The sequence below is a fragment of the Salvelinus alpinus genome, chromosome 5 (assembly GCF_045679555.1).
Source record: "Salvelinus alpinus chromosome 5, SLU_Salpinus.1, whole genome shotgun sequence".
NCBI classification, from domain to species: domain Eukaryota; kingdom Metazoa; phylum Chordata; class Actinopteri; order Salmoniformes; family Salmonidae; genus Salvelinus; species Salvelinus alpinus.
Window position 1 is genome coordinate 29,621,825 of NC_092090.1, and position 24,488 is coordinate 29,646,312.

The 24,488-nt window shown below is 42.8% G+C and overlaps 1 protein-coding gene across 5 annotated transcripts; it reads left to right on the top strand.

The window, feature by feature from the left end:
* LOC139575881 (tripartite motif-containing protein 66-like) lies at positions 1-23,378 on the top strand. 5 transcript variants are annotated; one of them, XM_071401279.1, is made up of 18 exons: positions 1-265; positions 9,369-9,485; positions 10,385-10,598; positions 12,947-13,076; positions 13,371-13,487; positions 13,804-13,918; positions 14,222-14,368; positions 14,548-14,665; positions 14,820-15,646; positions 17,524-17,739; positions 18,383-18,533; positions 19,011-19,089; positions 19,187-19,376; positions 19,623-20,560; positions 20,814-20,946; positions 21,130-21,204; positions 21,305-21,457; positions 21,672-23,378. In XM_071401279.1, the coding sequence occupies exons 2-18, from the start codon at positions 9,384-9,386 to the stop codon at positions 21,906-21,908; spliced, it is 3,942 nt and encodes a 1,313-aa protein (XP_071257380.1). In that variant the 5' UTR covers positions 1-265; positions 9,369-9,383; the 3' UTR covers positions 21,909-23,378. The 5 variants fall into 5 exon arrangements, with proteins under 5 accessions (XP_071257380.1, XP_071257381.1, XP_071257379.1 ...); XM_071401280.1 differs by having other exon boundaries at positions 2-265; positions 9,372-9,485; XM_071401278.1 differs by lacking the exon at positions 1-265 and adding an exon at positions 771-1,055.
* Positions 23,379-24,488: the final 1,110 nt, after the last annotated feature.

The window sequence follows — 24,488 nt, forward strand, 5'->3', positions numbered from 1 at the left end:
CTTTCATTGGCTTCTGCATTAAAAGGTATTGTATCACCATTGGATCTGTGATGGTGCATATCATCTGTCAGATGTTCTGTGTTGAGCTGTGGGATGGCAGAGCAAAGACGGTCAGCTGAAAAATACCCGAAAAAACGATTGGGATGCAGTTATACATTAGACCAAAATAAGGGTATCCCTCACCATACGCCCATGCCCGTGGATGACGTGCCCGATGCCTTCTAGTTTCGGTATTTATGGTGGGCTAGGATGAATAACGGGTTGGGTAAGTTAAATATTATTAAAACAATAGTTTACCTGTACTGTCCTATCGTGATACTGTCCTGTCATGGTATGATGCTTGCACTGAGTTACCAGGCAAGCACAACTGGCTTTTACGGTGGAACATTAAACATATCGACAGCATATTTTAAGCTTGAATAGATAGGCGAAATAGGCTAGTCATAATGTTACCGTCATAAAATGAATGTGAAATGTATGTGTTTGGGAAGATATTTGTACAAAAATGCATTATGACAATAAGATTAACCGAAGATCAAATGTGTTTGTGTGTGTGTGTGTGTGTGTAGGGGGGGGGGGGGGGGGGGGGGGGGGGGGGTGATGATGTGAGATTTCAGATGGGAAGTACCGTTTTTCCCGAAGAAATTAACGCATGTAAGTCTCACGATCAAACACGAGACTTTGTAACTCCAAAATATTTGAGCTGGACAAAAGAGCGACATCCAATGGATGGAGAGGGGATAGCCTGCCTTATACGGTGATGATCAGGTTAAGGTAAAAAACTCGAGCTTTGGTCATACTTGACTTGTGACAGCCCTTCACTATAATAGGATAGGCCTAGGTGAGTATATTCTGTATCGTATCGCAGTGAATATACCAGTAGCCTACAGTCCATTTCAAATTCGTAAACATGGTCATAATAATAATGTAGCACGTCCTAGTACACTACGTGCGCACTGACACTGAAAGCAATTGTCATCACATAACGGTAGTTGATATTGTCTGACTCTGAACCTTGCGGACGCACTGCCAAAGCGAAAGTTATTGCGTTTGAGGTATGTTATGAGCAACTATTGTGTTTTGTATCTTAAAAACGATATTGTAATGCATGATTTTTTGGACAGCTTAAATACATGCGTAAATAATCGAATGAATTTAGGTGCGGCTCTGTTGACTATTGAGTAGCTCAAATTATGCGCATCCTCCGATACTGTATGCGAGCCAAGAATTCAGCAATGTCATTTAAACAACAAATCGATACCAGTTAGGTTACCATTATATTTAGATTACAACAGGGAATGCGTCAGTATAATTAGACTAGATTGTTACACAATCTATCTGTCTAATTTTAAAGTCATTGATTCACCTGCTCCTTGTCTATCATGATGAAAATCAGATATTTGCACATAGCCTACTGGAATGATAGCCCAGCCATGTATCATAACTTGTTTTACTTTTAACAACTTGATATTTTACAGAAAATGGTTGAAACAACAGCAACCACGTTTGCATTCATTGATCAGGCTCAATACACAATTGATATACATGATGACAATGACAGGTTATCAATGAGTGACATTGACCTCTGTTAAGTGTCAGTGTGGCCGATCTGTATAAAATAGGGCAATAATACAATAATTTCCCCACACATTGATTCCATATTGGGAGGTTTAAAAGATAATTATGCAATTTCATAAAAAGAGAAATGCCCTGGAATTCATACCTGCAAATCCACATATTATAGCTTATTGCCATCAGAAACATGAACAAGCTGGGAAGTGTGTAGTCCCCCGAGCATACAGGGCCTCCCGAGTGGCACAGCGGTCTAAGGTACTGCATCGCAGTGCAAGAGGCGTCACAACAGACCCGCGTTCGATCCCGGGCTGTATTACAACCGTCCGTGATCGGGTGTCCCATAGGGCGGCGCACAATTGGCCCAGCGTTGTCCGGGTTAGGGGAGAGTTTGGACGGGTGGGGCTTTACAAGTAGGCCGTCATTGTAAATAAGAATTTGTTCTTAACTGACTTGCCTAGTTAAATAAAGGTTAAATAAAACAAAAATAATAATACTTCCAGGGAGGTGTTAGTGAAACACAGGCACTGCTATAAAGCTGTTATTGACAGACAGCCAGGGAGTGATGCTCACATTCCTTCTCACAGGAAAAGCATATCAGCTCTCAGAGAGCCCCCTCAACACTCATCATCACTCAATAGACAAGACCCAATACATGGATGGTGCATCATGATTAGGGGTCATAATGTAAAGAAAAGTAGCCTAAACACATGCAGATACAGACAGTGCCTTCAGAAAGTGTTAACACTCCTTGACTTTTTCCTAATTGTTTTGTGTTACAGCCTGAATTGAAAATGGATCACATTTAGATTTTTTTTGTCAGTAGCCTACACATAATACCTTATAATGTGAAAGTGGAATTATGGTTTTAGAAATTTTTACAAATTAATAAAAAATGAAAAGATGGAATGTATTGAGTCAATAAGTATTCAACCCCTTTGTTATGGCAAACCTAAATAAGTTCAGGAGGAAAAATGTGTTTAATAAGTCACATAATAAGTTGCATGATTTCTTAATGACTACCTCATCTCTGTACCCCCACACATACAATTATCTGTAAGGTCCTTCAGTCGAGCAGTGAATTTCAAACACAGATTCAACCACAAAGACCAGGGAGGTTTTTCAATGCCTCGCAAAGAAGGGCACCTGTTGGTAGATGGGTATTAAAACTAAACAGACATTAAATATCCCTTTGAGCATGGTGAAGTTATTAATTACACTTTGGATGGTGTATCAACACACCTAGTCACTACAATAATACAGGCGTCCTTCCTAACTCAGTTGCTGGAGAGGAAGGAAACCGCTCAGGGATTTCACCATGAAGTCAATGGTGACTTTAAAACAGTTACTGAGTTTATTGGCTACGATAAGAGAGAACTGAGGATGGATCAACAACATTGATTCAGGACATAAAGTTAATTGCATTCCCAAATGTTTTGCATTATTACTTTATTGCCTTGTTGCAAACAGGATGCATGTTTTTGAATATTATTATTCTGTAAAGGCTTCCTTCTTTTCACTCTGTAATTTAGGTTAGTATTGTGGAGTAACTACAAAATGTTATGTTTGGGGCAAATCCAATACAACACATTACTGAGTACCACTGTCCATATTTCAAGCATAGTGGTGGCTGCATCACGTTACGGGTATGCTTGTAATTGTTAAGGACTGGGGATACAAAAGAAATAGACCAAAAGGCAAAATCCTAGAGGAAAACCTGGTTCAGTCTGCTTTACACCATACACTGGGAGATTAATTCACCTTTCAGCAGGATAATAACCTAAAACACAAGGCTACACTGGAGTTGCTTACCAAGAAGACAGTGAATGTTCTTGAGTGGCCAAGTTACAGTTTTTTGACTGAAATCTACTTGAAAGTCTTTGGCAACACCTGAAAATGGTTGCCTAGCAATGATCAACAACCCATTTGACAGAGCTTAAAGAATTTTAAAAAGAGTCATGGGGAAATATTGCCCAATCCAGTGTGGAAAACTCTTAGAGACTTACCCAGAAAGCCTCACAGCTGTAATCACTGCTAAATGTGCTTCTACAAAGTATTGACTCAGGGGTGTGAATTATTATGTTAATTAGATATTTATGTATTTCATTTTCAATACATTTGCAAAATATTCTAAAAACATGTTTTCACTTTGTCATTATGGGGTATTGTGTGTAGATGGATGAGAGAAAAAAATCTATTTAATCCATTTTGAATTCAGACTGTAACACAACAAAATGTGGAATAAGTCAAGGGGTATGAATTCTTTCTGAAGGCACTGTATCACTGTGTACATGGATTCACTATGCCTGATTTTGAACAGAGGACCACAAGAGTACCTTCAGTGATGAGAGTGCTCAAATGATTTAAATTATGCATATCTTTTATGATTTTTTTATATGCTATTATCATTAATTCAATACGGATACATCTGTACCACAAGGCAGATTCCAAGGAAGAGTATTGAACACATTTTTCTCCTGTAGGCTATGTAATGAGTTATGGACTTAAATACACTTTAAATGGGTTGCTGTGAATTTGACAGTAGCGTACAGGCAGCTCGGTGGCAAGTATTGTTCTGTATTTCATATTACAGTATTATACTGTATTATTACAGTATTATACTGTAATATACAGTATCAAAGCAAGTAATGTGTAATGACACACAGTACAATACCGTAAAATGTACTGTAAAAAGAATACTGTAAAAAAGTAATGCTACCGTAATCAACAAATAATGAATGAATGGATGAATGAAATTAATTGAGGGAGGGGTTTGTATTTCACAGTATTATACAGTAATTACAAGAGATTGCAAACAGGTTGGCTGCTAGGTAAAGTGTTTACACATTACAGTATATTCATGAATATTTTGTGTTTTATATCACTTGCACTTCTAGAGGCCTTAACAAAGGCTTCCAAACTGGCAGCGACTACAGGGCCAAACAGACCAAAAGGACATGGCAAAATGCTCAACCATTTAAGGTTTTGGACTTGCTGCCACTCCAATCTGTCCCCTATACAAATTGATGGGGCACTATAAGGACTTAAATTAGTACAGCCTTCTCACTCATGTGTGCAACCAATATAGCCTATGACAAGGCATACCTCAAAATACACTACATCACCAAAAGTATGTGAACAGAGGGCGAACAATAATAATTTGATGAATCCATTTAACTGATGTGAATGCATATTTTTGATATCAGTGATGATGATACAGTATTCATCTCTCAGTGTTCATATGAAAGCCTATTGTTACTACATAATGAGAAGGTATTTATCTACAGTTACAGTTTAAGTTGGAAGTTTACACACACCTTAGCCAAATACATTTAAACTCAGTTTTTCACTATTCCTGACATTTAATCTTAGTAAAAGTTCTTTGTTTGAGGTCAGTTAGAATCACCACTTTATTTTAAGAATGTGAAATGTCAGAATAATAGTAGAGAGAATGATTTATTTCAGCCTTTATTAGTTTCATCACATTCCCAGTGGGTCAGAAGTTTACAGACACTCAATTAGTATTTGGTAACATTGCCTTTAAATTGTTTAACTTGGGTCAAATGTTTCGGGTAGCTTTCCACAAGCTTCCCACAATAAATTGGGTGAATTGTGGCCCATTCCTCCTGACAGAGCTGGTGTAACCGAGTCAGGTTTGTAGGCCTGCTTGCTTGCACATGCTTTTTCAGTTCTGCCCATACATTTTCTATAGGATTGAGGTCAGGGCTTTATGATGGCCACTCCAATACCTTGACTTTGTTGTCCTTAAGCCATTTTGCCACAACTTTGGAAGAATGCTTGGGGTCATTGTCCATTTGAAAGACCCATTTGCGACCAAGCTTTAACTTCCTTACTGATGTCTTGAGATGTTGCTTCAATATATCCACATCATTTTCCTCCCTCATGATGCCATCTATTTTGTGAAGTGCACCAGTCCCTCCTGCAGCAAGCACTTCCACAACATGATGCTGCCACCCCTGTGCTTCACGGTTGGGATGTTGTTCTTCGGCTTGCAAGCTTCCCCCTTTTTCCTCCAAACATAACGATGGTCATTATGGCCAAACAGTTCTATTTTTGTTTCATCAGACCAGAGGACACTTCTCCAAAAAGTACGATCTTTGTCCCCATGTGCAGTTGCAAACTGTAGTCTGGCTTTTTTATGGCGGTTTTGGAGCAGTGGCTTCTTCCTTGCTGAGCAGCCTTTCAGGTTATGTCGATATAGGACTCGTTTTACTGTGGATATAGATACTTTTGTACCTGTTTCCTCCAGCATCTTCACAAGGTCCTTTGCTGTTCTGGGATTGATTTGCACTTTTCGCACCAAAGTACGTTCATCTCTGGGAGATAGAACGCGTCTCCTTCCTGAGCGGTATGACGGCTGCGTGGTCCCATGGTGTTTATACTTGCGTACTATTGTTTGTACAGATGAACGTGGTACCTTCAGACTTTTGGAAATTGCTCCCAAGGATGAACCAGACTTGTGGAGGTCTACAATGTTTTTTTCTGAGGTCTTGTCTGATTTCTTTTGATTTTCCCATGACGTCAAGCAAAGAGGCACTGAGTTTGAAGGTAGGCCTTGAAATACATCCCTCAGAAGCTTCTAAAGCCATGACATAATTTTCTGGAATTTTCCAAGCTGTTTAAAGGCACAGTCAACTTAGTGTATGTAAACTTCTGACCCACTGGAATTGTGATACAGTGAGTTATAAGTGAAATACTCTGTAAACAATTGTTGGAAAAATGACTTGTGTCATGCACAAAGTAGATGTCCTAACCGACTTTCCAAAACTATAGTTTGTTAACAAGAAATTTGTGGAGTGGTTAAAAAACTAGTTTTAATGACTCCAACCTAAGTGTATGTTAACTTCCGACTGTATATATACCACAGCAGGTTGGTGGCGCCTTAATTGGGGAGGACAGGCTCATGGTGGAATTAAGTGGAATGGTATCAAATACATCAAACACATGTTTTCCATGTGTTTGATGCCATTACATTCACTTCGTTTCAGCCATCATTATGAGCCGTCCTCCCCTCATCAGCCTCCATTGATATATACACTACATGACCAAAAGTATATGGACACCTGCTCGTCGAACATCTCATTCCAAAATCATGGGCATTAATATGGAGTTGGTCCCCCCTGTTCTGCTATAACTGCCTCCACTCTTTTGGGAAGGCTTTACACTAGATGTTGGAACATTGCTGCGGGGTCTTGCTTCCATTCAGCCACAAAAGTCCAATTTGTAAGTCGCTCTGGATAAGAGCGTCTGCTAAATGACTTAAATGTAAATGTAAATGTAAGAGCGTTAGTGAGGTCGAACACTGATGTTGGGTGATTAGGCCTGGCTCGCATTCAGCGTTCCAATTCTTCCCAAAGGTGTTCGATGGGGTTGAGGTCAGCCAGTCAAGTTTTTCCACACCGATCGAGACAAACCATTTCTGTATGGACCTCACTTTGTGCACAGGGGCATTGTCATGCTTAAACAAGAAAGGGCCTTCCCAAACTGTTGCGACAAAGTTGGAAGCAAAGAATCGTCTAGAACGTCATTGTATGCTGTAGCGTTAAGATTTCCTTTCACTGGAAATAAGGGGCCTAGCCCGAACCATGAAAAACAACCCCAGACCATTATTCCTCCTCCACCAAACTTTACATTTGGCACTATGCATTCAGGCAGGTAGCATTCTCCTGGCATCCGCCAAACCTGGACTGCCAGATGGTGAAGCATGATTCATCACTTCAGAGAATGCGTTTCCACTGCTCCAGAGTCCAATGGCGTCGAGCTTTACCCCACTCCAGCCTGCATTGCGCATGGTGATCTTAGGCTTGTGTGCGGCTGCTCGTCGTTGGAAACCCATTTCATGAAGCTCCCTACAAACAGTTATTATGCTGACATTGCTTCCAGAGGCAGTTTGTAACTCGGTAGTAAGTGTTGCAACCGAGGACAGATGATTTTTATGCGCTGCGCGCTTCAGCATCAGCTGTCCCGTTCTGTGAGCTTATGTGGCCTACCACTTCGCGGCTGTGCCATTGTTGCTCCTAGACCTTTCCAATTCACAAAACAGCCCTTACAGTTGAACGGGGCAGCTCTAGCAGGGCAGAAATTTGACGAACTGACGGACTTGTTGGAAAGGTGGCATCCTATGACAGTGCCTCGTTTAAAGTCACTGAGCTTTTCAGTAAGGCCATTCTACTGCCAATGTTTGTCTATGGAGATTGCATGGCTGTGTGCTCGGTTTTATACACCTCACAGCAAAGGGTGTGGCTGAAATAGCCAAATCCACCAATTTGAAGGGGAGACCACATACTTTTGTATTTATATTGTATGTTAATGAGCCAGAAACAACAATACCATTCACCCACTAGTGGTCAAAAGGTTTTTGGTGCTCCAAAGATATGGTACTGTTTTCTGTAGGGTGCAATTACAGTACCATTAGAAATACAGCAGTTCTTTCCCCACCCACAACATTTTCCCACAATGCACCATCATTTACAGTATGCTGCAGTAAAACGTTTCAGAGTATTGATAATACCCAAAATGACCTTATAATTTACAGTTTTCCATTACAGTGTACAGTACAGGGAGTGATTGAGGAGTTTGGCCAGAGAAGTCATGAATATTTACAGTCACTATGTAGATAATTGTCTGATCAGGGAAGTGACATTGGAGTGGTTTTTCACTTGGATCCCATCACCTCAGTGTTAATGGATGTTACATAGGTGTGCTTTCAGGGGAGACATCACCAGTGAAGTTTCTATTATTGTGACATCTCTAGAGATGTCATGCTTTCAGGCTGCCTTTTATACAGCACCAACCTCACTTAGCAGGGCAGGAGAGCTGTCCCTCACAGAGAGGTATAGTGCTAACACCTTTCTGGTTTAAAAGCAAAATGGGGAGTTTGAAAGGGGAGGAGGGGGGTTTAAAAAGCAGGAGAGCTGAGTGAACAAGAGGCGGGGTCCGCTAGGTTTGACTAATTGTGTTTTAAAGTGGGTCTTTGAGCACACAATGGGGAATGGGATGGTTTTTAGCTCCCCTGTGAAGCACCAGAGGATGAGAAAGTTGTCAGATTTGTAGGTCAGGCTGCAGGGCTTGGTGTTAGGCAGACTCAGAGCAGCAGCAATGATGGTGTTTTGATCTTGATTTCGCATAGTGAGGGTGTCTTACTACTCTTTTCCACAACTCTTTCAGCATTACAGCAACGGGAGGAGTCATATCTCCCTTCTAATAGTGTCACTTTTTGCTGATGCATTTTAAGACAGTTACAACATGATCCTCCTCTCTAGTACTGTATATGGATTGTCTATCCAGCCACAAAGTTAGTTTTGTTTCCTTGCAGTGTGCCATTCCTTCTCTTCTGCAATACTGTAATAAAGATAAAGCAGGAGTGCTTCCTACTCTCATCTGGTGCTCATCAGAGCCTGACCCGGTTATGGTGTGCTACGTGAGCATGTATGGCTCCAAAGGGACCTGTCCCCTCCTTGTGCTGATACAGGGATGCAGAAGGAGGTCACCAGCAGCCCACCACAACCCAGCCCACCACAGCCCATCCCATCCCAGCCTGCTCCACTCCCGTTTGCAGTGCTTACAATTCCCTCCAACATTGTAGGTCATTCGGCCTCTCCTTCCATTTTGGGAAGGGCTTCCGGGGATATTTCGCCCTAGAAAAAAAATAATTATCGTATCTCCCTAATTCCCAATTATTATGCACAGGCTTATTTAAGAAAAAGGATTATGTTTTTTTGTGTGTTAGAGAGGATGGATTTGAATTTGACACTCCTCTCCTTCTGTTCTGTGAGGAGTCCTACACACAGATGAACCAGGCGAGGAGAGGAGAGGAGAGCTCAGCACGCAGGCTGTCATGTAAGCCGTATTCTCTGGGGCCACCTCTCGGTGCATGCTGCTTCCTGCCGCAGGTAAAAGCTTCAGTGTGAGTGCTGCTGTGCTGTGTGTGAGCGTCAGACTGTGCTGTCCTCTCCCTCCGATAGCGAGAGCAGCTCTGCTGGGTACCAGCTCTACCGTTCACTAGAGGACACATTACCCCAGTGCTGACATGGAGAAGGTAAGGCGTTCTTTCAACGTTCTATTAACATTCCTATGACACGGCTGACACAGATTACCTCAACTCTCTTTTTCCCCACAAGCAGATTTTCTATTCTACTTTTGTTTGTGCCTCTGTGTGTAGAGGCAATTGCAGAAATAGAATGAATGTAAATGCATGGACTTATTATTTGCTGTCTTAGCCCGAGGGTATTCAGACTCTCTCAAGTCTTTGATGTGCTTCAGTGTATTTCTAACAAAGTGAATATGAATATTTTTCCAAATAACTCTGAGGGGGATAATGTTAACTGTTAACTGTAATGTGAGGAGGATGAAAAGATACACAACACGTTCTGAAAGAAGAAAGGATCATCCTGTGCAATTGGCATGACTTCAGTATGACCTGTTTTCTTATATTGTTGCAGCTGTATTTTGATATGTGCTACTAGCTGTCTTTAAGCTGCATTAAAAGGGAAATGAATCAGCTGGTTGGGCAGCTTGTGTCTGTGACTCTCAACATGGCTTCATTTTGAGGAACTTGATGGAATGCATCTGACATTCTCTGGGAATAGCTCAGAATGTGTGAGCATCGACACAAGTAACCGCTCTGAGGAGTGTGATTTAGCCCAAAGTACAGAGGGAGGTAACACAAATACTTCTGACATATGTCACCCCATCTTTATATCAGACGACCTTGTTGTTTTGTGTGTGTGCTTGTGTGCGTGCGTGCTTGGTGTGTGTCAATACATGACAGGTCTTCTCTTGTCTGTGGCAGCGTTGCGCAGAGTGCCCAGAGCCCAGGCTAGCCCAGAGCCTGTGTACATTCTGCAACAAGTGGCTGTGCTACCAGTGCACAGACATGCACCAGCACCAGAAAGCCTCCCCTCAGTGCTCAGACCTGCACAAACACCAGAAGCCCACTAACCAATGGGCCGACCTGCACCAGAGGGACCAGATAGCCCCCAGCTCTCTGCCTCCACCCGAACCAGGCAAGCATCTCTCTCTCCCAGACAGGTTCTCCCATCCCTCACTGCCTCTCCAGTCTCCACATCCGGGTGTCTCTGGCCGGTTGGGTGGAGATGGGCTTCGTTTCCCCGGGGTCGTCATCAGACCTGTTTGGGTTTCTTTGTTTCAACTTTTTCCCATGTTTGTTTGTTAATCATGTCTCAGTAGGAATGATTGTGATGAATTATGCATGTAGCCTGTAATGGTTGGTGGTACAGTAATGGTTCCTCCACAATTCATTTTATCATGTGGCCCACATTCAGAAAGTGAACACTCTGAGAATGATACTATTTTTGTAGCAGCAGTGTGATATTATTCGTGGATGCTGAAAAGTACGTTTCTAGGGCTCTACTCTTGGATGCTAAAAGGCGAAGTCATACTGTAACTCTGTGATCACATCTCACCTCTATTGCCACCTCTAAGTGTTGCTGTCTTAGTGTGTTAGTGTTTTGTTTTTGTGTTTTGGTGAGAACATCAGTTTGAAGTGTTGCGGGTGAGAAAGCGTAGCTCTGCAGGCAGGATGTGGTCACTCAGCTCTTAGCACTGGGGCTGTGCTACGCAGTGCACAATAGGCCTTGTGGAGAGCATTGTGCAAAAGGCACTGCTCATTGGAGTGGTGTGTCCAGCAGAGTGCAGTAGGGTTGTGTTCAGCAGATAGCTATGTTCAGCTGAGACTTTAGTCAGGCTCTGTGGGCCTGTGTGCAGCAGTTTGCATATGAACTGGGATGTGATCTTTATGTTATAGGGTTGTGTTGAGCGCTGTACTGTTCTGTTGAGTCAGTGTTTAGTTGACTGTACTAACTAGGGCCATGCTTAGCTGTGTGTGTGTGTGTGTGTGTGTGTGTGTGTGTGTGTGTGTGTGTGTGTGTGTGTGTGTGTGTGTGTGTGTGTGTGTGTGTGTGTGTGTGTGTGTGTGTGTGTGTGTGTGTGTGTGTGTGTGTGTGTGTACAGCAGCAGTACTGTGTATTGTTGGGGGCTGTGTTTACTCATTGTGACCCTGTGGTCTCTCTATCACGTTGTGATCTGTTTCCTGCCCCTTCTGGTTTTTGTGTGTTTGTGTGTGCGTTTGTGCCTGCGTGTGTGTCTGTGACTGTGGGAAATCCTTCTGCATCACCCCAGAGTATAGACATAGGACCAACTTTAATGTGTACAGTGGATAGCCATCTGAACATCACCCAGTCTTCTCAGTCAACCCCTCATAACAATGCTTAGGCCTGCTCCGAGTGCAGTGCACACAGTTTCATGACACAATCATTACCCAAGAGGGGAAATAAACACCAGCATCAGGATACAACAATTGGTTGTTATTGTTCTCAAAAGTCAATTAAAGGCTTCAGTCAATTTGGGTCCAGTTTTGAAGTAAATTAACTAATGCCACATGGTGATTGCTTGGACTCCGTCCCAAATTATACCCTATTCTTACATAGTGCACTACTTTTGGCCAGAGCCCTATAGGGAACAGGTGCTATTTGGGATATAACCTTAGTGTGAGGAAGTGATAACTTTGGGCAGGAAGTCTCATATATGCTACATAAGAATCACATTTCCAGCTATTTATACAGATCATTTGCATAGAGTAGGAACTCTCATTACATTGCAAATCAAATGACTAATGCTGCATTTATTTTTAAAACATGGCCGTTTATGCATGCGCACATGAAAGTAATTTGTTCTCTAGCAGCATTTGTTACTGTCTACATCCTGCGGTGTGAAGGTTTTGTTTGATTCTTCAAAAGCCAACCGAACAAAGTTATTAATCTAGATTGGCACTGGTCTTTCATTTCTCCGATCAAAGACCTTCTCTCTCTGCCCTATTTTCCATCTGTTTACCCATTCTTTAAGCCCAGAAATATTTACTAGATTTAAAGGATGCCATATTTCCCCAACCTAAAATAGTTTTGGAATGATGATGATACTGAATGACTGTTAACTTGAGGCCAATATCAGATTCAATGTATTTTCCAACTCTAAAATAGAGTAGAGTGAGATTGCAGATAACATTTGAAACTAAATTAAACAAGACTCAACAGGAAACATTCAGCGAAATAGTAGTTTGTCTTGTAGATTGATTTAAAAATAGAATAAAACGTTGATGTACATAAACTGTGTGCTGCCAGACATGAATGTTATGCAGTTGCTCTTTAGTAGGCCACTTTTGTTTACATGATGTGTCTTTGAACATTTGTTTGCATGATATATCTTTGTGCATTTAGCAAATAAATGTACAGCACCAATTCCTCCCAATACCTTTAGCTGTAGTGTGAATTGCTTGTTTAGTCCTTCTCTGTGGTAATGCTATGCTTCTCTCCCCCCTCCCCCCTCTGCCCGGCAGGCCCTGGCTCGTGTGGCCGCCCCCTCCTCATGTGCCACTCTCACAGACAGGAGCCCTTGGAGCTCTTCTGTGAGTCCTGTGACCTCATGTGCTGCAGCAGCTGTCACCTGTCCGCCCACAAGAACCACAGGTCAGTCCTTAGACACGGCACAAGGGCATTACAGTGAGGGGCTAACAGCAGGTTAAAAACCTCTTGCATTGTGTCTGGTGCATATCTTCAACCTACCTAATTCTAATTCAGTCCATATGATACATTGCCCTGTTGCCTGTGATTTTGCAGTGCATTAGTGGTCCCAAAAGTCCCTAACGTCATACAGTAACTAGCCCTCAAGGAGATGCTTTAAATGAAAGGGTGTAAAGTGGTGAGGTTAAGTGGTGTTTTTATTGTATTATTTGACCCACTGTGATATCTGTTTGTCCTCAGGTTGGTGCACATTGGGAAGGCCCTGCAGGACCAACAGTGGCAGTTTGAGAGCCTGATGGCTCAGGTGGAGGAGAGGAGGTCTGCAGTGGAGAGCACAGCCAAACAGATAGAGGACAGGTAAGCTCCGCGTGTACAATACATTACAGACAGATGTGTAGAATGAGCAAGAGTATACACTGATCTCATAAAGCAAGTGTAAAGCCAACAGCTGGTGGTCTCAGAAACCTGGCTCAAATTTACCAGAGCAATGTTGATGACATGTATATGTCCTCTCAAAGATCATATACAATACACTCTCCAACTCTGAATGAAATACCCATCTAACATTTGAAAAGCATCCAAGTGCAATAAAGCACTTATACACCACAATCCATCAACTGTTTTGGTTTCTCTGTCAGTAATCAGAATGTCATTTTCTCTGTGTTCCTCTCAGGCTGCACGGTGTAAAGGTCACGCAGAGGAAGGCTGAGAACCAGATTAAAATGGCAAAGATGATTATGATGAATGAGCTGAACAAACGGGCTAACCTATTAATAGAGCAACTGGAGGTAATGACTCTCTCTCTCTCTCCCCTCAGTCTCTATGTTTCCAGGAGCATTCATCTCCAGTGTCTAGCTGACCATGAATGTACATGTTCCCAATCAGGAGCGCTCCCAACATTATCTAATCAGTTCCGACCGTTCGCAATGGAGAGGCAATAATGATCTGTCAAAAAAGCAGGGATCTTAGGAATGAAATCCGGCGAAAAACAAGCCATTGATTAGCCCCTCTCTTTCCATCTGTAATTCACTCTCTCTGTACCAGCAATTACACGTGAGCATGTTTCTGTCTGCCTCTGTGTGTGTGTGTAGAAGATCTCAGAGGACTTCCAGCGGCGTCTGGAGGACCAGCTGCAGGGGGCGATAGAGATGTGCAGCCAGCTGGACCACGTGCAGAACTTCATCAGCTGGGCAACGGCCCACCACCTCAAGAACCCACTGCTCTTCAGCAGGGAGCTGGTAGGTCTGAAGGGACAGAAGGGTGGGCTTGCGGGTCAAACACAAGACCATTATTTTGCCACTTGTAAAATGCAAGGCCATTTTCTAGTCTCATTTTAAAAAAGAGAAAGAAAACATTTTTGGAGTTGATTATGATAAAAGGTCATTTGGGCTTTTACATTACGCCTGTCCTCCTTTAGATTTCTCTCCAGATGCAGCGCCTGCTTGAACCCCCACTTCACTCAGACGCCTGGCTCCCTGTGAAAATCAAGTTCAACTGGGATGCCAGCTACTGGACTAAGCAGATCTCAACTTTGGGTAAACTAAGGCTTAAAGGACTTGGCTACAGTAGCTTGGCTGCAGTGACTGGTTGTAAACTGGTAGTATGTAATTTTTGAAAGTGTTGCATTTAATGCCTTCCTACTGGAGACCTGGACTTATTCCTAAACTACAAGTATCTCTGTTGTTCTAGGTCAGCTCACTGCTGAGGGGGGAAATCGCTCCTACTCTGAGGGCGTGGCCTTCCCCAGCATCCTGAGGCCCCAGCCTATCACCTGCTTGTCCCTGCCATCTGTGTGCCATGGAGGGCGGGAGCAGAGCTGTGCCTTCCAGGCCTGCTGTCAGCCCCAGATGTGCTGCCTCCACTGCATACCGCCACAGCCAGCTGTGCAGCTGGACAAGACCCAGCGGGAACCCTACTCCGCCAGGTGTGCCCAGTCCACCCTCAGCTCTCCCTCACTGGCTCTGCACCAGAGTCAGCTGCTGAGGTGCTGGGGCCCTGACAGTCCTCCAGGTCCACCAGCTGTGGTGCCCTCCTCCATGCAGCGTCCCCAACAGCAAGAGCATCTCCCGGCTGCTGACCCAGGCCTGCTCAGCTCCAGCTCCAACAGTAGAGGTCTTGGACTTCAGCCCCCAGCCACAGCCCTCTACCAGCCTCAGATTCAGCTGCTTCCCGAAACTCATGCACAGCCAGCCACAGATGGGGCCAGGGAAGGCCAGGGCCAGCAGGCCAGCAGAGAGAGAGAGCAGACTCCTGGGCAGCCAGCTGTGGACAGAGAGGTGTTGACAGAGCAGATCCAGGAGGGGAGCAGGGAGAAGACACATGTACAGACAGGGGTGGACAGAGAGGTGCTGACAGACGGGATCCAGCAGCAGCAGCAGCAGCAACAGCAACAGCAGCAGCTCCTGTCTCCCCTAGTGGCCGAACTGGCAGTGGAGCAGCAGGAGGAAGAGCAGCAGGAGGAAGAGCAGCAGGAGGCCAGGACTACACAGCCATCCAAAGACTGCAGAGATGGCATGGTGAGTTGACCAAAGCACACTATAATGAACATTGTTTCTTCACATCAGAGATGCTTAAACCATATCCTCTTAGTAAAGCTGTCCATGTTTGCTCAGCGATAGTGCACTTTTGGCCTACGTTGGAGTTCCCCCATTGTTGTCTGTTGACCAGAGAGTTGTATAGGTCCCACAACCTCATTTCGCTTTAACTCTGTTGACTCCCCAGTGGTCACACTTGTCCCTCCTCATTCTCTATGGCCTTATAGACCTCACCACACACTCTGAGCTCAGAGGTGTCAAAACACACAGTCTTGCTCACAAACACCTCTCAGACTCACAGTAACACACATGCCTCAGCCCTGCTTCGCTTCTGGCAATGCACACATACACGCACACACAAACCACAGGTCACACACCTGTCCTGAGGAGAATAGTGCAAGGTACAGCCATTGTTTCACTTCGGTTGTGCATTATGGCAGAATAAAAAGCCAATGGGTTGAGGGCAGGCTGGATACAGTAAATTGGTTTCATGGTGTTATAATTGAAGCTCAAAGCACATTGTACCGCAGGGAGCTTCGCATGATTGCAAGTCTTAAAACCCAGGCTGACAGCAGTATTTCCTGTCTCAATATCTACATACAGCGGATATTGAAAGAATTCTGGCAATAACTTTGTTTACGCCAAATGATCAGTCACAGTGGTTGACAGCTGCCCTGAAAACAGATGGTGCTACAGAAACCTGAGGTGCTTCCATTTGAAGAAGGAACTATGCTTAAGAAAGAGGCACACTAACACAATCAAAGCACCAGCTATGCTGAAATATATTTTAAAAAACTAAAAAAAGATTATACTGTTTACCCTTGGTACCAGGGATTGAGCAACCGAATGATCACCGATCAAAAATGTTCCTCCTGCATGATTACAACAACAGAGGCACATGATTTCCGCCTTGCCAAGACACAGTGAGTGAAAGAGAGAAGAAAATGCGCTTGGGCGCAGCCACATACATACTTAACCTGGTAATAATGAGACACTTGGGGAATTGGTGGAGCTGGCAGGTTGATTTCAGCTCTGGGTACACTTCTCTCAGATACATCCCTGTCTTCTGTCTCGCTCCCTCTTCCTCTAGAAGAGGATTATAGCTTTTTTCTCCACATTTAGACTCCTTCACACCTCTCCTCGGGGCGCGGATCAGGTAAGTGTTTTAACCGAGTGGTAATTATGAGCACATGCTCTGTGTCAGCTGGTCTAAATCTCCATGGTGTGTGGCACGCTGTGAGAAATAAGACAGAGAAAAAAAGGGAGGGAAGGAGAGGTGAGAGGAAGAGGAGGGGTGAGAGGAAGAGGAGGGGTGCTGAGACACAGGCTAGTGCTCGAGCTTTGTCAGGCGTATGGCTGCATTAGCACAGAGACACAGTTGCTGGGGGCTTTTTGGAAAACTCACATTAGTGAAATGATGACGAGAGGGGAAGGCCAATGGAGGAGAGACAGAAAGAGAGTCTAATCTGTGATGTGCTAATGCCGCTTATTCAAAGGAGCCTAGCTAACGCACTTCTGATGGTGGATTTACATACGATAATTGGTGTTGTAACTAAGCCCTTCATTATCAGTAGAATGACGGTGTTGTGAGCAGTTGTGTGGGCCATCTCTCGCTGAAATGAATGGGCTTTGTAGCGATTGCGTTGTTTTTAATCAGACAGGCAGGGCTCACAGAATGGATTCTGAGTGGCGTCCTTAGTGCGTGTGGTACTGAAGGTTGTTCCGCCACACACCTCCCACCACCGCACTGTCTCTCTGTTGCTATGACATGAATAGATGCACCTGTGTTGTATGATGCTCAGTCAGCAACAGTAGAGTGTGCTGAGGCGGTCTGCCTCCGTGTTTCTGTGTTCTGACAGAGATCCACTTCATTGGAGATGTCTGTGACGACCCATGGGTTTAGTGTTGATGCTCAGAGCAGCAGGCCCAGCTCACTGTGTGGGAGGAAGAGTCGATCCCAGAGCATCCCACCAGAACTGGCAGGCCCCTCCAGCAGCCCCTCCACAGACAGGCCCCTGGGGGCCACCCACAGCCTAGCAACAGCAGCCGTGGAAAGGGGACGCATGGCAGACCAGGTAACCTATTACTAAACAGAGACCTGCTGCCATAGAGATCCTATAATTAATGTAATTCTATACAAAGAAAATAACATTGTAAAAGAAAACAATATTCCAAATACTGTATCTATTACAATATGTCAGTTATTTTAAGGTGCAGTCTCAGCAGTTTTGGATTTGATTTTAAAGGGATACATATAAATGTGGTAGAAAGGTTTGGCAGTCAGACTTAAAACCTTGTTCTTGTTACACACATGGCAATGTAAATTCTTTGCAGAGGGTAAAAGACATTACCAAAAAACAGAACTGATGCAGCAATGAGTCCATTTGCTTTTTTTGCAAACAAATTGGACAAAGTTGCTAGTGTTGCTGTTTAAAGGTACATTTAACAAAATTACCTTTTTTGGGTCAATCAGATTCCAGGTTTTTGGCAGCAAAGCCTTTTCTTGTTTTTGTCTCTGCAGTTGACTTTGTAGCATGATGTAGTACAATACCCATAATGTTTTGTAACGATATCTGGTTTATCTTACTAAACACATTCCTAAAGCTAACACTAAGGTGTCCCTTCTCCTTATTCTTACAGACTTTGGATGTAAAATATGGTTGGTGTCTGTGCTTGATACAGTAGTTGATGTTGATTATGACTGATTCCCTCCCTCAGCAGGGTTTCATGGATCTCAGGCGGAGGGGGTTGTCTTCTGATGGAGTGATACGATCTGTGGCCTCCTTGGAGAGATCCTTAGCCACTCCTCCCTCCAGAGGCCAGCCCAGCCTACGCCTGTCGCCTTTGACCATCTACAAGACAGAGCCTGGTACTGAGCCACTTAACTTCCAAATATTATACATTTATCATTTATTTATTATTATACAATATACATTTCTCAGATGATTTATTTATTTCTGTATACACTGTACACTGCAATTCATATCTAGCTGGCAATATTGTACACCATGGCAATAATAAACAACACATCTCTCTCTCTCTCTGTCTCTCTCTCTCTCTCTCTCTCTCTCTCTCTCTCTCTCTCTCTCTCTCTCTCTCTCTCTCTCTCTCTCTCTCTCTCTCTATCTATATATATATATATATATATATATATATATATATATATATATATATATATTTATAACTGTAGATAAATATGTTCTGATTATGTAGTAACAATATGCTCTCATATGAACATATGACCACTGAGAGATGTATACAGTATCATCATCACTAATATCCAAATTCTGCTTTCACATCAGTTAAATGGATTCATCAAATGATTATTCTTTCTCCTGTTTACCAGATTATGTCTATGCATATGATGAGACTGGGCATGACGTCAAAGGAAAATGCAGAATACCAAGAAAGACTACAGACAACAGGTATGTTCTATTTAAACATCACAATAATCTTCAAAAAATTGTTTAAGGGGAAAAGCTAAAGTTATGTTGCTTCACCACTTCCCTCTTCATACATCAGTGACAGAGAGGTACAGAAGGAATCTGGGAGTTCCAGTTCCAAGGTTCCAGTGGTGTGTTTGGAAAGGCTGAAGATCCTGGTGTCTCGGATCCCACCACAGGGGCGGCGACAGAGTGACCCTCTGCCAGACACCGCAACAGAAAGGACAGGACCTGTTCCACAGAGGGGATGGGAGGACAAGATGACTGAGGTAGGCTCCACTAAAACGCCGTGAACTCTCTTCTCTTCCAGAAAGTCTATGATGTCAGATTATACTCATTTCATAACCACAATAAACATTTTGTCTGAACTAGTTTTGTCCAGCAGCTGGTTCTTATAAGCAGCAGCAATTAGCCCAGAGAAGAGGCTAGGTCTGAACTAAATTGCAATGTGTTTCAGATCAGGGTATAATACTACTGGCATGTTCTAAATGTCCAACTCTGTACTTTGTCTACAGGGAATATCAAAAGAAGCCAAGGTCGCAACGGTCAGCCCGTCTCTGGATAAACAATACTCAGAGAGACACACTATCAATCAATCTCTCCCACCTCCAGTAATCAATGATTGGCCTGAGCATGGAAGAGACAGTCCTCACAAAGAGCTCACACTGCAAGTACCCGCCACTGATCTTGTATCACCCCCACCTTTCTCTGCACCTGACCTTGACTCTGACTCAGATCCCAGGTCAATCTCAGAAACTGTTTCTGACCCTGAACTGGACTCGGACCCACAACCAGAATCAGATCCCCAGCAAGAGTCTGATCCACCAGCTGAGTCTGCATCGGAGGCTGATCTGGAATCAGTTGCTGATGAGGAATCTCCTGATGAGGCTGCTACAGAATCAGAACCTAGTTTGGAATCAGAACCTAGTGTGGAATCAGAACCTAGAGTGGAATCAGAAGGTAGTGAAGAATCAGAGAATGGTTTAGAATCAGAGAATGGTGAAGACCTGGATGCTGATGCGGAATCAGAGGCTGATATGGAATCAGACCTCCAACCTGACCCTGGCTCAGACCCCCGTTTTCCATCTGAAACACGTCCGGGATTAGATTCTGACCTGGAATCAGACTGTGCACAACCCCCTGAATCACAAGTGTCTGCAGAATCTGGACCAGATCTGGAATCGGAGCCAGACTCAGTCCCTGACCCAGCCTCTATCAGTCCTGACCCAGGAGTGGAGTCCCGTCCAGCCCAGAGGGCTCTGCCTGCAGACCCTGGTCCACAGATGCATTGCGAAGAAGCCGAGCAGGTCATGCCTGGGGCAGAGACCATGGAGATGGAGAGTGAAGACTTCTGTGCCGTGTGTCTGATCGGAGGAGACCTTCTGTGCTGTGACCGCTGTCCCAAAGTCTTCCACCTGTCCTGCCATGTGCCCGCTCTCCTCAGCTTCCCCACGTAAGTCATCTCACCGCCATAAGTCATAGACTGTGTCCCAAATGGCATCCGATTCCCTATATAATGCATTACTTTTGACCAGGGCTCATAGGGCTCATTGGGCTCATAGGGCTCTGGTCAAAAGTAATGCACTATACAGAGAATAGGGGGCCATTTGGGACACCTCACTTCTCTCATCCATCAGTCTTGTCTACACTACTGCTCTGTGGTTGAGGATAACCAATGTCTGCCTCTGTGTCCTCTCCTACTTCAGGGGTGACTGGGTGTGTACCTTCTGCAGAGATATCCAGCAGCCAGAGGTGGAGTATGACTGTGAGAACCAGAGGCTGGCTGCAGAATGTTCAGGAAAGCCATTGCCTCATGTGCTCTCTGCTTGTGACCAGAGAGTAAGTATTATTCTTCATTATGAAAATTTGAATCAACTGACACTGGACTCAACATATTACTGGTAATGACCAGTCAGTAGTGTCAAGGAGGGCTCAATGTATTCTGTAAGTGGGGTTTCACACCTACTAGTTACAGTAAATGTTATTTATCGTAATAAATCAATGTTGTCCCCCCCTCTGTAGAAATGTGAGAGGTTGACTCTGTTGATCTGCAGCAACATGCTAAGTGCTCCCTTCCATGAGCCGGTCAGTCCACTGGTAAGTGATCCCAATCTTATTCTTAATCAGCATGTTAGTATTCACAATACTCCGCAAAAACACAGTGATCTGGTTTAATAAAACGTGTTTTGAAACCTAGGCTCGCCACTACTACCAGATAATCAAAAGGCCCATGGATCTGTCTGTGATCAGGGCCAAACTCAGCAAGAGGAGCACTCACCACTACTATTCACCTGAGGAGTTTGTGGCTGATGTCTCCCTCATGTTCAGGAACTGTGCAAAGTTCAATTATGTAAGTGATATAGATTAATAATAATATTCTAGTGATAGAGGTTAAACTGTATATATTGACCACTCTTTCAGTGCTGTATTGCAAATGCATATTTTATTGTATCATTTACATTATTAAATGTCCCACAATGCAATTGTAAGTACTGATCCGGGTCACAGTAGTAAAACCTGAGATGAGCTGTGTTTAATTTCTGGTTTCTCTGTCTGTCCTCCAGCCGGACTCAGAGGTGGCCCAAGCAGGTCGCAGCCTGGAGACGTTTTTCAGCTCCAGACTCAGGGAGGTGTTCCCAGACAGGGCCTTCCCTGCAGCCGAGGAGGACTCCGACAGCGATGAGTACGACGAGGTGTACAGAGCAGCTGAGGGAGGCTTCCCCTGGCCAGAGAAGAGAGAGCAGTGCCACAGGAAGAGGAAGAGGAGGCACTCTCTCAACTGGAGGAAGCATACCTTCTAGTTGTAGGCAGTGGGGCAGAGCCTATCACTGGCTATTTTGAAGGACAGTATGACATGATATTGCACTGGACGTTTCCATCCAAGAGAGGAAGCTGAGTTTTTATGAAGGGATTGTATGTACATATTTACATTTTGAGAATTGTACTTCTTCATTATAAAGGTTATCTGCTCTTAATTTGGCCTGATATTTGTGTCAAATATTATTGTATAACTATAATCTGACATACATCTTTATACTTATTATGCCTTTATAAACTGCGTTTCTGGTATTTGTTTTTTGTTCCAGATATATTTGGAGATTCTACTTATATATGTAGATTCTCCATCATATATACAGCAAAACCTATAAGGTCAGTATTAATAAATGGTAAACATATTTATAAATGTTAAACTCTACATTATCTTGTTTTATATATTAATATTGAGTGTTTTTAGTGGCTAAATGATTGCAGGCAATTAGTAAATACAGACTATTAATGTTAATATTTCTGTCTTTCATTTTTTATATATATATATATATATATATATATATATATATATATATATATATATATATATATATATATATATATATATATATATATATATGTGTCTCTGTCCTATATGCACTTAAAGTACAGTATAGAACGTTATGTACGGCCTACCTTTTTTTACGGTAATGATTTGAGTGACTGGCAGAGGGCGCCCTATCTTCAGCAGCAATGACTGAGCACAAAGGAAAAGGTTAAGTTCATATTGAACCAAGGGGGCTATTCAAAGAAGATTAAGATAAATATAAAAATGAACATACCTTTAGTTGAAATTGCCACAATAGTATTGCAAGGCACATATGCTTTAGATTTGCATTTATTAAATCCTAATGAAATTATACTTCATTAGTATAAGGCCAGTGTTAGTAATGATTATTTCTCAGGCTTAATGGGAGTGGGAGGTATTTGATCCAGTGTGAATAAGTAGAAAGACCTGGCGAAGTTAAGAGTGACTTAAGAGGAATGTCATGTTATTTCAACTTTCTGTAGTTTCTATGTAGAATGTACATGTTAGTTTTTCATTTATGTAAAATGGCTGCTGCAATACGGTAGAGCTGGCTGTATTTTTTTAAAGGTTGCTGCAAAATAATAGCTTAAATTAACTGTCAGATCAAGCTAAGTTTGCTATTTGAATTAACAAACGGACTTAAAACGATTGTAGGTATTTTTTCTCTGTAGTATTTCATTTGGACTTTTCAATATGGAATATCTCTGCTTCCATCTCTAATATTGAATCCTAAAAGCTACAAAGACCCTCTCAGAGTTAGCTGGTATCAAGAAATGTCCATTTAATAAAGAATAGTTGAAAAGAAAAGTGCTGTATTTGAAACGGTCCTTGCTATTCTTCTACGTTTCATTTTGATTCCTCATTTCTATTCTGTCTGAAGTTATTTTATGGGGTAATGGAAATAATAAATGTCTATCTTTAGCTGACAAAGGCATGTTTTGTATCAACGTAGTCTTCTTGCTAGTTACTACCTAAAATATATGTAATAAGCTTAAAGGTATGCTGAGTCATTTCCTGAGTTTCTGGGGGATTTGACAGAATGGGGTTGTGATTAGTTGCCAACAGTCAAGTGTCAGTCAGTGTCCCACCTCTTCTCCATATGGGCGGTGTTGCTGTGGACTTGACAATATGCAGGATGTGTTGCCAGAGTATCAGTGGGTATTAATGCAGACGACTTCTCAGGATTGTGAGTTTGTTCAAATATTTAATTTACATGAAGACATGAAAGAAAAATAATCTCCTAAAATAACGACATTTATGTTGATGTAAGCTATTTCACAACTTCTTTCATCTTCCTTTATTTACAGCAGCTAGTCATATCCAAGAAAGATAACATGCCTTACTAAATATTTAATGGAGATAAAAAGTGTTTAAAAGTTGCCTTGTCAGCCTACCATGCAAACTTTCCTCAAAGCCCCGATTCTCTGTTTGTCCAAGACTTTTCCTACATAAAAGTAATTTTCTCTTAATGAGTTAGAACATTATGCGTTGCCTGGAACCCTTCAAATCGTTCACTTTGAGTGTAGTCTTCCATTAAAGGTGATTCACAGGGTCCTTATGGTTGCTTATGGTTGAGGGCAGTGAATGATGTATGATTAATCCTGGCTCCCTTTGAAAACCTCCGGCTAGCCCCGACCAATTTTCTAATTCAATTATCCTCGAAAGTCTTGATTGAAACATCATGCAGACATTAAAGCATTCCACATTGAAATGTTTCACTAAAGGCATAATAATAACAGAGCAGCCTGGTGTATTTGTGGTGGATGCAGTGCCGGCTCTAGCCTTTTGGGGGTCCTAAGCAAAATATGGTTGGTTTTACAACAAATTTCCTGAAATTCTACACATTTTGAAAAAGGGTGGAATTTTTTATTTTTTATTTTGAGGCTAATTTCCTGCAATTCTACACATTTTGCCATGACTTATACCATGTTAATATGATATCTGAGTGAGAGTGACTAACAAAATCAATTGAGGCCCCCTGGGCATGTGCTATGCGTGTCCTGTCGGTAATTCGACCATGATTATGATAAGATATACTTTATTA

What these genes read in the sequence shown, in the direction of transcription:
- LOC139575881 (XM_071401279.1), top strand. Translation starts at nt 9,384, where the DNA reads ATGAACCAGGCGAGGAGAGGAGAGGAGAGCTCAGCACGCAGGCTGTCA. An exon ending in TCCGCCCACAAGAACCACAG is followed by an intron (nt 13,077 to 13,370) that starts GTCAGTCCTTAG and finishes GTTTGTCCTCAG; the next exon opens with GTTGGTGCACATTGGGAAGG. An exon ending in AAGACTGCAGAGATGGCATG is followed by an intron (nt 15,647 to 17,523) that starts GTGAGTTGACCA and finishes GTGTTCTGACAG; the next exon opens with AGATCCACTTCATTGGAGAT.